This window comes from Aotus nancymaae, unplaced genomic scaffold, assembly GCF_030222135.1.
Source record: "Aotus nancymaae isolate 86718 unplaced genomic scaffold, 86718_ANA_hifiasm-v0.15.2.pri h1tg000077l, whole genome shotgun sequence".
NCBI classification, from domain to species: Eukaryota; Metazoa; Chordata; class Mammalia; order Primates; family Aotidae; genus Aotus; species Aotus nancymaae.
This window is the reverse complement of record NW_026988492.1, coordinates 5,348,872-5,365,441: the sequence shown is the minus strand read 5'-3', so window position 1 is coordinate 5,365,441 and position 16,570 is coordinate 5,348,872. Positions and strand designations below refer to the sequence as shown.

General features: G+C 41.9%; 1 protein-coding gene across 4 annotated transcripts in view; it reads left to right on the top strand.

The window, feature by feature from the left end:
- MAP3K8 (mitogen-activated protein kinase kinase kinase 8) overlaps positions 1-16,310 on the top strand; it is a 28,900-nt gene extending 12,590 nt beyond the window's left edge. For all 4 annotated transcript variants that reach the window (XM_064368526.1, XM_064368524.1, XM_064368525.1 and 1 more), the window contains 6 exons: positions 1,182-1,349; positions 3,745-4,006; positions 5,131-5,237; positions 12,168-12,320; positions 13,504-13,750; positions 15,191-16,310. In XM_064368526.1, the coding sequence (XP_064224596.1) occupies positions 1,182-1,349; positions 3,745-4,006; positions 5,131-5,237; positions 12,168-12,320; positions 13,504-13,750; positions 15,191-15,321 (1,068 nt within the window). In that variant the 3' untranslated portion in view covers positions 15,322-16,310. The remainder of the gene's footprint in view (positions 1-1,181; positions 1,350-3,744; positions 4,007-5,130; positions 5,238-12,167; positions 12,321-13,503; positions 13,751-15,190) is intronic.
- Positions 16,311-16,570: the final 260 nt, after the last annotated feature.

Below are 16,570 nucleotides of genomic sequence, written 5' to 3'. Positions count from 1 at the left end.
ATGATATCGTTTTATTTTAGTTTTAAATATAATTATTTTCTCTTCTAATTTTCTCCTTTTTAAAAATTGAAATAAGTGGCCTGTTAGCACAGTAGTTAAAGTATAAGGCCTGCAATTGCTGGTTCAAATCCTCAGTGGAGCCAGTCTTAAATTAAAAATTGAAATATTCTTTATATATAGTCAAATATACAGATGTTAAATGTCCAATTTTATGAGTTTTGACAAATGCACAAGTCCTTGAAACCCACATTGCTATCAAATACAACTCTTAATTTTTGTTTTATTATTTTAAAATTTAAATTGTGTTTTTATTTTTATTTTTTTTCTGTGGAGATGAGATCTCACTATGTTGCCTAGGCTGGTCTTGAACTCCTGGCCTCAAGTGATCCACCTGCCTCAGCCTCCCAGTGTGCTAGTATTGCAAGGTGTTATCCACTGCTCCCAGCTGTCTCTTAATTTTTGAATCAACTAGTTTCAAAACTTGTCATTCTAAGAGTCAGCTTGCTGCTGAACCCTGGGAGGTCAGGGGTCAGCCAGCTCTTGTTCATGGCTGCCTCTGCAGCACCAAACACTGTGCCTAGCACCTATTTTGCACGTGATAGATACAATGTATACAATAAATATTAAGTGAGTAAGTAGATGAGAAGTAATTCTGCCATCACTTTATTTACATAGCATTGTCAACTCATAGCTCTGGCTTAGCTCGTGGTTTTCCAAAATCTTCCATGATCTTCAATTAATCAGCTCTTTCTCTGTATACATCATGTGTGAGTAATAGTTATGCAGACTAACAGGTTCGCACATTTTAATAGAAACAAGTCAACCTGCAGGCACGGTTTATATTTACGCAATCTTTATTGTCAGCCTTCTGATTGCAGGAGTCATGCTTTTTCAGATAAATAATTTTTAAAGTTCTATTTGGCAATTAATTACTCATGAGTAGGTGGAAATATGACCAGGTCTGATCAGGCGTATGTGTCTGTTACATGCTTTCTCTGACTTCCTCAAGCTCTAAATATAGTTACCGTCTCTGTACAGTTGGTAGGATTACCCACAGTGACATGAATTTCGTAACTATGTATCAGAATGCTTCTAAAATAATCAGCTCCCTAATGGGTGGGGCTTAGAAAAAACCAACTTGACTGAAGTTCTCACACTGTCACATTTTTATTTTGCTGTAGGTCATCACTCCCCAAAATGGACGTTACCAAATAGATTCCGATGTTCTCCTGATCCCTTGGAAACTGACTTACAGGAATATTGGTTCTGATTTTATTCCTCGGGGAGCCTTTGGAAAGGTGTACTTGGCACAAGATATAAAGACAAAGAAAAGAATGGCGTGTAAACTGGTATGTGTTTTTTAACTAGATAACCCACACTGTGTCTTGGCATTCTGGCTTTTGTCTGTTTGTCCATTTGCATTAACCGAAGATTTTTATCCTTCGATTGGATCTTATCCAAGGGTGCACTGCCTCAAAACATTTGTTTTTCTGAATTTCTGGGTTTCCTGGGGCCATTCAGCCCCGAAATGTCTCTTTAGGTGCATAGTTGATTTTAATCTATATGATTAAAAGGAAAGTGCTGTTTTTTTAAGCACTGATTTGGATAAATAGCATCATCACTCTTGGAGAGAAGTAGAAAAGAGCCATCCTGCACAGTAGGAGCAATTCTGTTTGCTTTTCCTTTCATTCCACCCGCTGCGGAGCTGGCCAGGTAGAGGCAGAAACTGGGAAAGAGTAGCCTTCTCAGGAAGGCAGATTTAAGGGCTGAGTTTAAATACGTCAGTGATTGAAAAGGCCCTATCCCGTTTTTGTTGTTGTTGTTGTTGTTGTTGTTTTTAGATGGAGTCTTGCTCTGTTGTCCAGGCTGGAGTGCAGTGGCGTGATCTCGGCTCATTGCAACCTCTTCCTCCTGGGTTCAAGAGATTGTCCTGCCTCAGCCTCCTGAGTGACTGGGATTACAGGCACCCACCACCATGCCTGGCCAATTTTTTGTATTTTTAGTAGAGATGGGGTTTCACCATGTTGGCCAGGCTGGTCTCGAACTCCTGACCTCAAGTGATCTACCCGCCTGAGCCTTCCAAAGTGATGGGATTAGAGGCATGAGCCACCGTGCCAGGGCCCTATCCCTTCTTATTAAACAATAACTGCCAAGGTGCCACTACTTTGGAAAACCGTATCTACCGAAGTTGAGCATTCACACCCCTAAGACTCAACAATTCCTCTCCTGTACGTGCATTCACTCCACAGAGACCTGCCACGTGGCCACCAAAAGCTAAAAGCTAAGTGCTGGCATGTTCATATCTGCGCTATTTGTGAGGGTCCCAAACTGGAAACTTTCCAGATGCTGAAATGGGGTATATTTACACAATGAAATACTGGATAGCAAAGAGAATAAATGATTACAACTATAATAATGTGGATTAATGTCATAACCATTATGTTGAGCCCAAATAGCCAGACACAAAATGAGAGCTGCATGAGATTCCCTTTATATAAAGGACTAAAACAGGCAAAACAAATCCATGCTACTGGATGTCAGGATAGTGAGTACCTACCCTTGGAGAGTAGTGATGGAAAAGGCCAAGATGCTAGGAGACATCTGTTTTTGTTTGTTGTTTGTTTGTTTGTTTGAGACAGACTCTAGCTCTGTCACCCAGGCTGGAGTGCAGTGGCGCCATCTCATCTCACTGTAACCTCAGCCTCCCGGGTTCAAGTGATTCTCCTGCCTCAGTATCCCAAGTAGCTGGGATTACAGCCACCATGCCCAGCTAATTTTTGTATTTTAGTAGGGACGAAGTTTTACCATGTTGGCCAGGCTGGTCTCAAACTCCTGACTTCAAGTCATCCATCTGCCTCAGCCTCCCAAAGTGCTGGGATTACAGCCATGAGCCACTGTGCCCAGCCTGACATCCGGTTTTTCATTTTGATTTAGATGGAGGTTACATTTGTACATTCAGTTGGTAATTCATTGAGTTGGACCCATCATTTTTACACTTTTTCGTATGTCTGTTTTGCTTTAATTATTTTTTTAAAAGTACAATAAAATAAAATACACTCATTTTTGATTTAACAAAAAATAAAATACATAATTAATATTATGTCCTGGTTTCTCTCATTGTAATAAGAGAGTAGCTGGGATTACAAGTGTGCACCACCAACACCTGGCTAATTTTTGTATTTTTTGTAGAAACGGGTTTCGACATGTTGGCCAGGCTGGTCTCAAACTCCTGGCCTCAAGTTGGCCTCCCAAAGTGCTGGGATTATAGGCGTGAGCCACTGTACATGGCCCCAGTGCTTATTTTAAATACATTGCTATAGCGGAATATGAACTGTGGCAACAAACGCTTCATATCATCTCACAATAAACTGAAATATTAAAAATACAACCTAAAATCTAAGTACTGTAAATACTGTTGTCTAACAGGTAGGAAACTGTCTCTTTTGTGATTCATTCATAATTTTTAAAACCTTGGATGGAATTCTGACCTCTAAATGAAAATAATAACTCATTATTTTGGTTTTTATTTTCTTGTTCTGAATTTTATACTTAAAGCTGACTGACAGATAAAGGCAGGTCTCAGGTGAACATTATAGTAACGGGGCGGAGTTACTATACATTTTCATACAGGGCAGAGTATTCTTGAGGGCATTTATTTGACTTTTGTTTTTTGCATTGACCTATATTATATATTTTTAAGATGACTTTGGGGTTAAGAATCTCGCCCATATTGTTGTGTTCTAGATCCCAGTAGATCAATTTAAGCCATCTGATGTGGAAATCCAGGCGTGCTTCCGGCATGAGAACATTGCTGAGTTGTACGGCGCGGTCCTGTGGGGTGAAACTGTCCATCTCTTTATGGAAGCAGGCGAGGGAGGGTCTGTTCTGGAGAAACTGGAGAGCTGTGGACCAATGAGAGAATTTGAAATTATTTGGGTGACGAAGCATGTTCTCAAGGGACTTGATTTTCTACACTCAAAGAAAGTGATCCATCATGATATTAAACGTAAGTATCTTTGGACGTGGCTCAAAGAGACTATTCAGGAGACAGACAAGCTCCTTCCTGTAATCCGAAGACCCTCCATGGGTGGGGGTGGACAGCTCCCTCAGAGCACCGTCCATCTTCCTTCTCCAGAGGCATATCTTAGAATCATTCGAGGTTGCTAGAGCTTTCAAAGTCATAAGGAAAGATGACTTTCAACAGTTGTTGAAAGGTTATAGTTACATACCTATTAGGTACTGTCCTGTTAAAAAGACTTTTAAAATAGCAAGTTAGGGTCAGCGCAGTGGCTCATGCCTGTAATCTCAGCACTTTGGGATGCTGAGGCGGGTGGATCACCTGAGGTCAGGAGTTGGAGATCAGCCTGGCCAACTGGTGAAACCCCATCTCTACTAAAAATACAAAAAAAAAAAAAAAAAATTAGCTGAGTGTGGTGTCAGATGCCTTTAATCCCAGCTACTTGGGAAGCTGAGGCAGGAGAACCATTTGAATCTGGGAGGCGGAGGTTGCAGTGAGCCAAGATCACGCCATTGCACTCCAGCCTGGGTGACAAGAGCAAACTCTGTCTCGAAAAAAAAAAAAAAAAGAAAAATAGCAATTTACTTAAAAACACAGAGACAAATATTTTTGAGAAATAAATCCCTTTTTCATTTTGTATACCAGTGGAACAATAATCCATTAAAAACACTTTCACCAGCTGTTTTCTAGGGGTCGGATATGAAGAGGAAGTAGGCAAGAGAGACCCATATAACCGTTAATAGCCAGTACTAAATTAGAGTGGCACAACTTTTACTGGGGGAAAAAGAAAATGGGTATTTGAGTTTTCTGTTGTAGAAAAGTGGCTTGACAACAGTATGCTTATATCTTGGAGTATGAAACTCAAGTTCTTAAACATTATTAAGGGCTATAATATTCATACGCACATTGACTGAATTTTTGATGGATCTGAAGTGATTTTCACCTAAACTCTGAAATTCATTCTCCTCTTTTGAATATAATACACCCATCTCACAAGAGGAAGCATTTCAGTCTTTTCTGCTTTGAGATTCATTATTGTTTTAGATAATGTTTTCATTTGAGTTATGAGTATATAAAACATTTTATCTTAAAAAAATTTCCTCTTATTTTAGCTAGCAACATTGTTTTCATGTCCACAAAAGCTGTTTTGGTGGATTTTGGTCTAAGTGTTCAAATGACTGAAGATGTCTATTTTCCCAAGGACCTCCGAGGAACAGAGGTAATTATATTCACATGAAAATTGTTACTATTTTATTAAGAGTAAAAAGGAAAAAGTGTTCTAGAATTACCGTAGGAAAGAAGGACAAAGAAGGGGAAGAAAACCATTGCATTCAATCATTATTATCCTTGGAACACATTCAACAAGCACTTGCTCTATGCCAAGTACAAAGTTACATGATTTTTCATTTTGTTTTTTGCTGTGTTATTTATAATACGTAATAGTATTTATAATATAATATGCATCTTGATATGCATAATATAGAACATTTGTAAGCAAAGTAATGTCAAAATAGATCAGATTGGCCAGGTGTGGTGGCTCATGCCTATAATGCCAGTACTTTGGGAGGCTGAGGCGGGAGGATCAGTTGAGTCCAGGACTTTGAGACCAGCTTAGGCATCAGAGCAAGACCCCATCTCTATAAAAAAATTGGTTTGGTGTGGTGGTACATGCCTGTAGTCCCAGCTGGTTGGGAGGCTGAGGCAGGAGGATTGCTTGAGCCCAGGAGTTCATGGCTGCAGTACGCCATGGGCACTCCAGCCTGGGTGACAGAGCAAGACCTTGTTTCAAAAAAAAGCCCCACAAAATAGATCATATCCACAGTTCAGCTTTATTTTGCGTGGTTTTGGTTTTGGTTTTTTTGAGACAGAGTCTTGCCCTGTTGCCCAGGCTGGAGTACAGTGGCTCACAATCTCAGCTCTCTGCGATTTCCACCTCCTGGTTTCAAACACTTCTTAGCCTCCTGAGTAGCTGAGATTACAGGCATATGCCAACACACCCAGCTAATTTTTTTGTTTTCAATAGAGATGAGAGTTTCACTATATTGGCCAGGTTGGTCTTGAACTGTTGGCCTCAAGTGATCTGCTCGACTCAGCCTCCCAAAGTGCTAAGACTGTAGGTGCGAGCCCTCATGTCTGACCCAGAGTTCAGCTTTAATAATAATTATAGATTATACTTAACTTTATAATAAGCTTAGACTTAAAAACCAGTATGTTATTTAATTCTTACAACAACCCAGTCGTTGTAAATGCTATTATTGTAAGCAGATACTATTGTTATTCTCATTTGAAATAAAGGAAATAAGTTTGCAGAGATTAAAGTGTCAAAGTCACTCAGTGACAGACCGTGGACTTGAACCCAGTTCTTTCTTTCTTTTTTTTTTTTTGAGACAGAGTTTTGCTCTTTGTTGCCCAGGCTGAAGCGCAGTAGCACGACCTCGGCTCACTGCAACCTCTGCCTCCCAAGTTCAAGTGATTCTCCTGCCTCAGCCTCCAAGTAGCTGGGATTAGAGGCACCCACCACCATGGCCGGCTAATTTTTGTATTTTTAGTAAAGACGGGGTTTCACCATGTTGCCTAGGCTGGTCTCGAGCACCTGACCTCAGGTGATCCGCCCGCCTTGGCTTCCCAAAGTGCTGGGATTACAGGCTTGGGCCACTGCACCCGGCCTGAACTCAGTTCTTTCTAAGTCTACGCCTAAGATCAAACTGCGACATAACTTTTAAAAAATATAATACTACATACATTATTAAAATAAGCAATGCCAGATATAGGTGATGGGGAGGAAGGCAGCAAATCACACTGCCATGTGTGTACCTATGCAACAATCTTGCATGTTCTTCACATGTACCCCAAAACCTAAAATGCAATAAAGAAAAAATTTACTATCTGTCTCTGCTTGCTAAAGCAGATTCATGACCACCAGGTCATGGAAATTTGGCATATTTTATTCAAGTAGTAGGTACTCGATAAATATTTGTAGAATGAAATATATATATATATATTTTATATGTATATATATTACTGATATAACCAATATCACTGAGTTTTGGCTCAATGACAGTCTTAACTATCGTGGTCATTCATATTTATGAGGACTCTAAAAGCCTCTCTTTGAGCCTAGGAATCCTATAATAAACCTCAAGTAGTGAGCATAAATGTATCTTATTTAAAGATGTAAAATAGTTCTCATGTTTATCTCATCTGTGAAGCCAAAACAACCCAGAAAAGCCTTTCTTTGCTAACTCTAAATGAGATTCTGAAAGATGCATTCACGGTCTTTCAAATAATATATGTTACATTCACATCAGTAGGCTGACTAGTTAATTCAATTAGCAAGTGTCTGTTGAGTATCTGCTATGTGGCAGGTTGTCATGGGCACCGACAAGGAAGCATCAGACCAGGCAGTGAGGACCATGCCTTAGTGGTACTCCAGTGGTCCCCACTCTTTGGTGGGAGAACCTACTTTAAATTACCTGAATTGTTAAAAGAGCAACCGTTTAGGGATGGGCATGGGGTTCTCACACCTATAATCTCAACCCTTTGGGAGGCCAAGTTTGGGTGTTTTTTTTTTTTTTTTTTGAGACAGAGTCTTGCTCTGTCTCCCAGGCTGCAGTGTAGTGGTGTGATCTTGTCTCACTGCAACCTCTGTCTCCCTGTTGAGCCCGGGGGTTCAAGACAAGCCTGAGCAATATACTGAAACTTCATCTCTTTTGTGAAAAAGAAAGAAGAAATAAAGAAAGGAAGAAAGAAAGAAGAAGAAGAAAGAAAGAAAGAAGGAAGGAAAGAAAGAGAAAGGAAAGGAAAGGAAAGCAGGGAGGGAGGGGGAGGGAGGGGGAAGGAGGGGAAGCGAGGAAGGGAGGAAAGAAAAGGCACAACAGTTTAGTTTCACAGTTGATTGTGATGAACATAAGGTGTGATGCAAGCAGGAAGGTAAATGGGTGTAAAAGCTGCCTCCTTGGGCCCTCATCACTACCGGGGGAAGCTTCACTGCCTGAGCCACTCAGCCCCATGCCCTTCTCTTTGCTGAAAGTGCTCATAGGAAATAGAGAGGGGGTCTTTGGCTGCACCTCTGTGTCAAGGTTACCAGGTCAGTCTTGGTGTTCAGTCAGGTGACAACCCTTAGTCTAGCTAGTATACGTGTTGCACTGAACTGGATTGCAGCAACAAAAAAAAAAAGATCTTCCTTTCAAATCAAGATTCTTCCAGCCTAGGCAACATAGTGAGACCCCATCACTACAAAAAGTAAAAAAAATAAAAAACAATTTTTTGTAAAAATTGCATGATAGCTCATGCCTGTAGTCCCAGCTATTCAGGAGGCTGAGGTGGAAGGATTGCTTGAGCCCAGGATGAGGCTGCAGTGAGCTGTGATTACACCCCTGCACCCACAGCCAGGACAATAGAACAAGACCTTGTCCTAAAAAAACAAAACGAAACAAAAACCCCAGGATTCTATAAGCCCTTTCTCAACAATCTCAGAGCCAAGACTCTCCAGCGCAGCAGAAGAAATCCTTGCTTTTGTGGATATTGCTGAAGTTATTATTGAAAATACTCGAGAGAAGATTCTTGATAGTTGTTTTTGAGCAGAACGATATTCAGAAGGGAAACTGTAGTTTTGTTTGTTTTAAAGAATGCTCAGTCCCTAGATCTTAAGAATAGTTTACCAAAGTGTGAGATCTAATAAGACTTAATACTTACGATATGTTTTCTTTGGAAAATGTTTCAGCATATTTGGCATTAGTCAGGAGTTGAGATATGTAATATTCCACCACCCTTTTTCCTGGAACCAGTTTGAGAAACAAACTATTTATGGTATTAAAGATGGAAAATACTTTTCCTGGCAATGTGGTGAAGTCGAACATTTTGCAACATTGGAGAAAGAAGTGTTCCTTCTGGGGCCGTCTAGCAGAATGCCTGGATATGAGATAATAACATATTTCACTCCTGAGTAGTATTTGGATCAAGTTATTTTTGGCAAATGCAAATTGCTTTTTATGAAGTGAGAAACTGAGCCTTGGAGTTTATAAATATAAACTCTCTTCTAATCAACCTGCATTTACTGTCTGCTTAGTAAATGAACTCAGCATGAACTCTACCCTCTCAACAGGTTTTTAAGTATACAATACGCTTTTGTTGACTATAGGTACAATGTTGTGCATTACTTTTTTAACTTTGTGATATACTTAGTAGCAAAGCACACACAAGTTGAAGTTTGACAATGAGCAAAGTTGTGATGTCACCAATGAAACCTTTCAATAAGCTTGCTTTTACTCTTCCTCCTTAAAGAGCCAGGAGATCTAATTAGTCAGTCAACTGTGCAGAACTTGCTTGATGTTAGAACTTGATCGTGTGGCTATTGCACAGTCATAGACAATTTCTGATTTCTGCAGCATAGCTGCAAATGCAAACCCTAGTCACCCCTGTCTGGTCTTTCTCTCTAAGCATTCATATTCAGAGCATTCTGTGGTAACCATGTAATACACATACAAGGTTAATCCAGCATCTGCAGAATCGACTGTTTTTGAGTCACGTGGTACAAAGAATACATAGTGAATGCAAATTCACTATGTGAATAACAAATTAGAATTACTTTTAGAACTTGGTCCTTTTTGAAAAGCCCTTCTAAGTCTGCTTGGTTTTACCTTCGTAAGTTAACGTGCAGTCATCACACGCACACATACACACACGCACAGTCTTTCCCTTTCGAATAAGTATGTTGAGAGCTGAAGGGTTTGATCGCTGACCTTAAGGTTTTCTCTTGCTCCAGTGCCCAGACCTGAGGGTGCAGAACTCCCAGAGAACCCTGTATTGGCCCCACCGGGGCTGTTTCATGCCTTCGAATCAGCCAGCCTGCAGAGTGCTTGAACCTCTTACCCTGCTCCTCCCTGATCTGTCTGGTAGTTGGTAGAGCTTGAGGAACAAGCGCTGTGAGCCAGGAAGCTCTGGGTTTCTGCCTGAAGGGCAGCACCCAGGCCAACAGGCTTATGGATGCTCCATCCCTGCAGGCTTCCTAGGCGTGCAGTCACGTAGAACCTGCAGAGCCTCTAGGCACAGCCCCTGTGGGCTACGCCAACAGTGAGCACTCAGCCTATTCCTTGCCTTATTGGTGGGGAGGAGGGGGTACAGGAGAGAAGATAGGCATCCTCTATGGACAGTTAATGATACCCACTGCATTTCTTTTTATTTTTTATTTTATTTTATTTTTTGTTTATTTTTTTGTCTGGGAATATCCTGATGAATCTTTTTCTTTTTTATTTCATTGTTGTAAGAACACTTAGCACAAACTCTACCCTCTCAACAAATTTTTAAGTATACAATACAGTAGGCCTGGCATGGTGGCTCACACCTGTAATCCCAGCAGTTTGGGAGGCTGAGGTGAGTGGATCATGAGGTCAGGAGATCAAGACCATCCTGGGCAACATGATGAAACCCCGTCTCTACTAAAAATACAAAAAAATTAGCTGGATGTGGTGGCGTGTGCCTGTAGTCCCAGCTACTCGGGAGGCTGAGGCAGGAGAATCACTTGAACCTGGGAAGCGGAGGTTGCAGTGAGCCGAGATTACACCACTGCACTCCAGCCTGGTGACAGAGACTCCATCTCAAAAAACAAAACAAAACAAGGATACAATACAGTATTGTTGACTATAGGTACAATACTGTACATTAATTTTTTAACTTTGTGATATATTTAGTGGCAAAATCCTTCCAGAAGGTCCGGCTCTGCTGCAGGGACAGCTTAGAACCAGAGCTCAGTTTAACCTGTTTGCTGAAAGCAAGAGGAAGCCCGCCAGGAAGTGGCTTGTAGGAAGGAGTTGAGCAGGGTTGGGGGGAGACTGGGCAGTTTCTCCAGCTTTTGTAAGCTAGTTCTCTACTTACCCTGAAATGTGTTCCAGAAACACTGACCTCCATTCTCTTATTCACGTGGCAGTGTACAAGCTGTTTAGAGCAAAATATTGATAATTGGGATATTCACTACTATATGTCTGCACCAGCCATAAATACAGATCACTGGTCACCAGTGCTTGCTCTGTTCCTTTAAAAACTTTTTAAAATTAAATTAGGTAACTAATTAATTTGTAGAGATGGGGGGTCTCCATCTTTTCCAGGCTGGGCTCAAGCAATCTCCCCGCCTTGGCCTTCCAAAGTGCTGAGATTAGAGACATGAGCCACCATGCCCCACCTCTCTTTCTTTCTTAAGTTTAGAAAGAAATGCTTCTTAGAGAAACTGTTTCTAAAACCAGCCCTGTTTATTCAGCATGGACTCATGAAACCAAATATAACATATACAATGTTAATAGGGCTGCATTTAATAGTCACTGGGCTACATGGTAGGTAAAAATAACAGACGGTTCATAAAAATGACCCTTTAGGATCACGTTTACAACATACACTTTATTTTTTTAAGGTTTTCCCTTTCAAGAAATTTGTGTTAATACCCTATAGACTTCTCTCACCTTTTATCACTGCAGATATTTAGGGGGTTGGCAATGTAATGACAAACAGATGAAGAAGTCTATTTGTAGCTCATTTAACCGTAAGAGGAATGGCATTTTAATAGAAAACTTAGCTACACCTGATCAGTGGATTGCAGAACTCTTATGAGTGGGAGTCCCAGATGGATTCCTGGTTCCAGGCTCTTTGCCACCCAATCAACCAGAAAAAGGTTTTTTTTTTATTCTTTTGTTGTTGTTTGAGACAGAGTCTTACTCTGTCTCCCAGGCTGGAGTGCAGTGTCGTGATCTCGGCTCGCTGCAGCCTCCGCCTCCCAAGCTCAAACAATTCTTTTGCCTCAGCCTCCCAAGTAACTGGGATTACAGGCACCCACCACCACACCCAGCTAATTTTTGTATTTTTAGTAGAGATGGGGTTTCACCATATTGGCCAGGCTGTTTTTGAACTCCTGACCTCAAATGATCCACCCACCTCAGCCTCCCAAAGTGTTGGGATTACAGGCGTGAGCCACTGCGCCTGGCCAGGTGTTCTTTGTCAGATTGCAAGGACATTTCCAGCAAGAGTGGCCTGGTTCCCGGGGAATGCCCATGTTATTCTCCTAGCTTAAGGTGAATGAGCCAATTTCCAGAACTGGGTTAGGGAAATGGAACCCCACACAAAGGAGGAGAATGAAGCTGAATGTTTCCCACATCTTTTTCAGATTTACATGAGTCCAGAGGTCATCCTATGCAGGGGCCATTCAACAAAAGCAGACATCTACAGCCTGGGGGCCACGCTCATCCACATGCAGACGGGCACCCCACCCTGGGTGAAGCGCTACCCTCGCTCAGCCTATCCCTCCTACCTGTACATAGTAAGTTGGGGGGTGAACCAGGGCTGGGGGGGTGAGTTATGCATGGCGAAGGCTGGGAGGGGCTGCTGTGCCCTCTATACCACCCCTATGTGAATGAGGCAGTGGTGAAATGACAGGTAAGCTACAAGTTCTTCCCATGTAGAAGCAAGCTTCATTCTTATAAAGAAAACAGCTATTTTAGTGGGAACTTACTAAAATGTGCATTGGGCATAATTTGTGCTATTCCGTTGTATGTGTAATAATGCAGTACTACTCAGTAGCATCAGAGTAGCATAAATATTTCAGCCAAGGAAGTTGTGTATGTTCTTTGAACACTTGAAACATTTTTGATTATGAATGTTCACACCAGCCTGGCTTGTAGTGGAACACGCAATTCCCATTTTACTGTGGATAAATTCAGGAGCAGACACTTCTCTGTTACTGCATAGTGACCTTTGGGCTACTGATTGGAAGCTGTCACTGACATTCAAACCTAGCACTTATGTTTTGCAACATTAAACCAGAAGATGGGTTTAATCTCGTATCCTTTAGAAATTAAAGGGGGCCAGGCATGATGGTGTGGCTTCAGCTGCATGGGAGGCTGAGGTGAGAGGATCACTTGAGCCCAGGAGCTCAAGGCTACAGTGAGCTGTGTTCATGCCGCTGCACTCCAGCCTGGACGACAGAGCCAAGACCCTGTCTCAAAGGAAAAGATAAAAGAAATTAAAGGGAACCTTGCTTGTTTGAGGGCATGAACTGCATTTGTTGCAGGGCATACGGTAGGAAACTAATTCCTTTCTAGGTCCTGTTACTTTATTTATTTTTTGAGACAGAGTTTCACTTTTGTTGCCCAGGCTAGAGTGCAATGGCACGATCTCAGCTCACCGCAACCTCCACCTCCCGGGTTTAAGTGATTCTCCTGCCTCGGCCTCCCAAGTAGCTGGGATTATAGGTGTCACCTATAGCTGGCATGTGCCACCACGCTCGGCTAATGTATTTTTAGTAGAGATGGGGTTCCTCCATGTTGGTCAGGCTAGTCTTGAACTCCCGACCTCAGGTGATCCACCCGCCTTGGCCTCCCAAAGTCCTGAGATTACAGGCGTGGGCCACTGTGCCCAGCCTCTAAATCTTGTTACTAGTGTGCCTTTGCTGTCGAGGGAGTATCTCCATACCTTTGATGCTAAGAGAGCTGGTTTATTGCTAGATCCACAAGCAAGCGCCTCCACTAGAAGACATCGCAGATGACTGTAGTCCGGGGATGAGAGAGCTGATAGAAGCTGCCCTGGAGAGAAACCCCAATCACCGCCCAAGAGCCGGAGACTTGCTGAAACACGAGGCCCTGAACCCGCCCAGAGAGGATCAGCCGCGCTGTCAGAGTCTGGACTCTGCCCTCTTTGAGCGCAAGAGGCTGCTGAGTAGGAAGGAGCTGGAACTTCCTGAGAACATTGCCGGTAGGGACACCCTGCTGTGTCTGCACCCTGGCTTCCCTTCTCTTTCCATCCACATCAAACCTCTGATGTAGTTCTTGAAAGCACTTGGAAAAAACGAAATGACTCCTCGAGTCCCATACCTTGCTTGAGAAATTCCAGCAAGAAGACGGACAGAAGCATGTTTTGTTTTTAAACTGGCTAATTTAGCACCAAATTACAACAGATTTTCAGTGCGAGTGTAGGCAGCATAGTCATTGGAAAACGCCTCTGACTTGCTTGTTTGCAATACTGGTCTTTGAAAATTGAACATGACAGCTTTGCTGTTGGTAAAGTCAAGGGTTCTGCTTGATTCACTTTTTCTTTTTTTTTTTTTTTTTTGAGATGGAGTTGCTCTGTCACCCACGTTGGAGTGCAGTGGCATGATCTCAGGTCACTGCAACCTCCGCCTCCCAGGTTCAAGCGATTCTCTTGCCTCAGCCTCCTGAGTAGCTGGGATTACAGGTGCTTGCCTCCATATCTCGCTAATTTTTGTGTTTTTCGTGGACATGGGGTTTTACCACATTGGTCAGGCTGATCTTGAACTCCTGACCTCAGGCAATCCACCCGCCTCGGCATCCCAAAGTGCTAGGATTACAGACATGAGCCACTGTGCCCAGCCTAACTCACATCAAGTGAGTTAGGGAAACAGCATAGCACTGCCCTGCACAGATAAAATACTGAGTTTGAAGTCAACTTACATTTCCATCTTCCTCTGCTTGAAATCTTGCCAGCTGTGAATTTTTTCCACTTAGGAAAGTCAGTATACATTCCAGGAGCATTGAATATGCAGGGAGAGGGGTTTCCATTTTTATTAAAAATCTATGGCGTTCTTAATCTGTTTAGTTCCAAACCCAGATGTCAAGCCTGGCATACTTGTTTATATTTCTTTGCTGCTTGTCTGACTTTTGTGTATTTAAAGAGGACCATCTGACTGTTGGAAAAATATGCTAGGATTTCTAACTAATTTCTTATCTCCACTGACTCCTGTTTGAACTTTTTGGTCTATGTAATGTTTTGTCTTTTTTTTTTTTTTTTTTGAGATGGAGTCTTGCTCTGTTGCCCAGGCCAGAGTGCAATGGCACTATCTCGGCTCACTGCCACCTCCCCCTCCCGGGTTCAGGAGATTCTCCTGCCTCGGCCTCCTGAGTAGCTGGAATTACAGGCACCCGCCACCACACCCGGCTAATTTTCATATTTTAGTAGAGAAGGGGTTTCACCGTGTTGGCCAGGCTGGTCTTGAACTCCTGACCTTGTGATCTGCCCACCTTGGCCTCCCAAAGTGTTGGGATTACAGGCGTGAGCCATTGTGCCCAGCTGGTTTTATTAGGCCCCAAAGGATTTATTTCTCTGCAGAAGGAACAGTTATTTATTATTTGATATGTTTTCTCGTAACTTATTTTTTTTTAATATTTTCCTTTTCAGATTCTTCATGCACGGGAAGCACCGAGGAGTCTGAGATGCTCAAGAGACAGCGTTCTCTCTACATAGACCTCGGCGCCCTGGCTGGCTACTTCAATCTTGTTCGCGGGCCACCAACGCTTGAATATGGCTGAAGGACGACATGTTTCTCTAAATTAAGACAGCATTTATCTCCTAGAGGCTGGTTCTTCCACCTCCACACAGGGACCCTGTATAGTGAATTGTACCATTTTTGAAGGAGCAGTGTGACCTCCCGTGACCCACGAATGTACCTCCAAGTGGCCCTTGTGGGTTTGACTCATGAAGCTATCTGGTGTGCACCAGGCCTCAAGGTTCTCATTTCTCAGGTGATGTGATTCCAAGGAAGGAGTTTGAGCGTTCACAGAAGGATCGTGTCTGCTGACTGTTTCATTCGCTGTGCACTTTGCTCAAAATTGTAAAAATACCAGTCACAAGGATAATAGGGTACCTGAAAATTACTATTCTTGGTTCTTATTTATGTATAGAATCTTCATTTTACTCGGAATAGTTGTGTTGTGTATATTGATGTATATAACTCTTTGAGTCTTTATTGCTAAATTCTAGTATACATTGAATTGATTATAATTTGGGTGAATAGAACAACTTGAATATTGTAGCAATAAGCTGGACTAGTGTCTTAAAAATGGCTAAGTGATGAATTAGAAGCCATCTGAGAGCAGGCCACTAGTGACAGTTTCTTTTGTGTTCCTATGGAAACATTGTGTACTGTACATGCTATGCTTAAGACATTCAAAACATGTTGTTCTGAATGTGGATAAAACTGTGTAAACCACATTATTTTGGTACATCCCAAAGGATGAGAATGTGACCTTTAAGAAAAACGAAAACTTTTGTAAATTATTGATGATGCTCCTTTTGTAATTCTTCTGACTCAATTTTCTTTTAAGCATTTGTACATTAAAATAGCATACTATGTATGTTTTATATCAAATGCCTTCATGAATCTCTCATCTATATATTTGTAACATTGTAAAGTATGCAAGTAGTTTTACTTAAAGTATGTTTTTATATTATGCAAATAAAACCCTTTTGTCCAATGTGATTGGTCAAATCAACTGAATAAATTCAGTATTTTGCCTTAGTTATTGTGAAGACTATGATTCTCAACTGGGACTGAGGACAGCCTATAGGAACTGGGATATAGGTTGGAGGGAAATATGTGTCGTAAGAAGGCAACAAACACCAGGAGCTTTGCAAATTGTATTAATACGCTCCTTTTCTTCTAAAAAAAAAATATTTTTTTTTGAGACAGAGTCTTGCTCTGTCAACAGGCACCAGGCTGGAGTGCAGTGGCGCAATCTCGGCTCACTGCAACTTCCGTTTCCCGGGTTCAAGCATTTC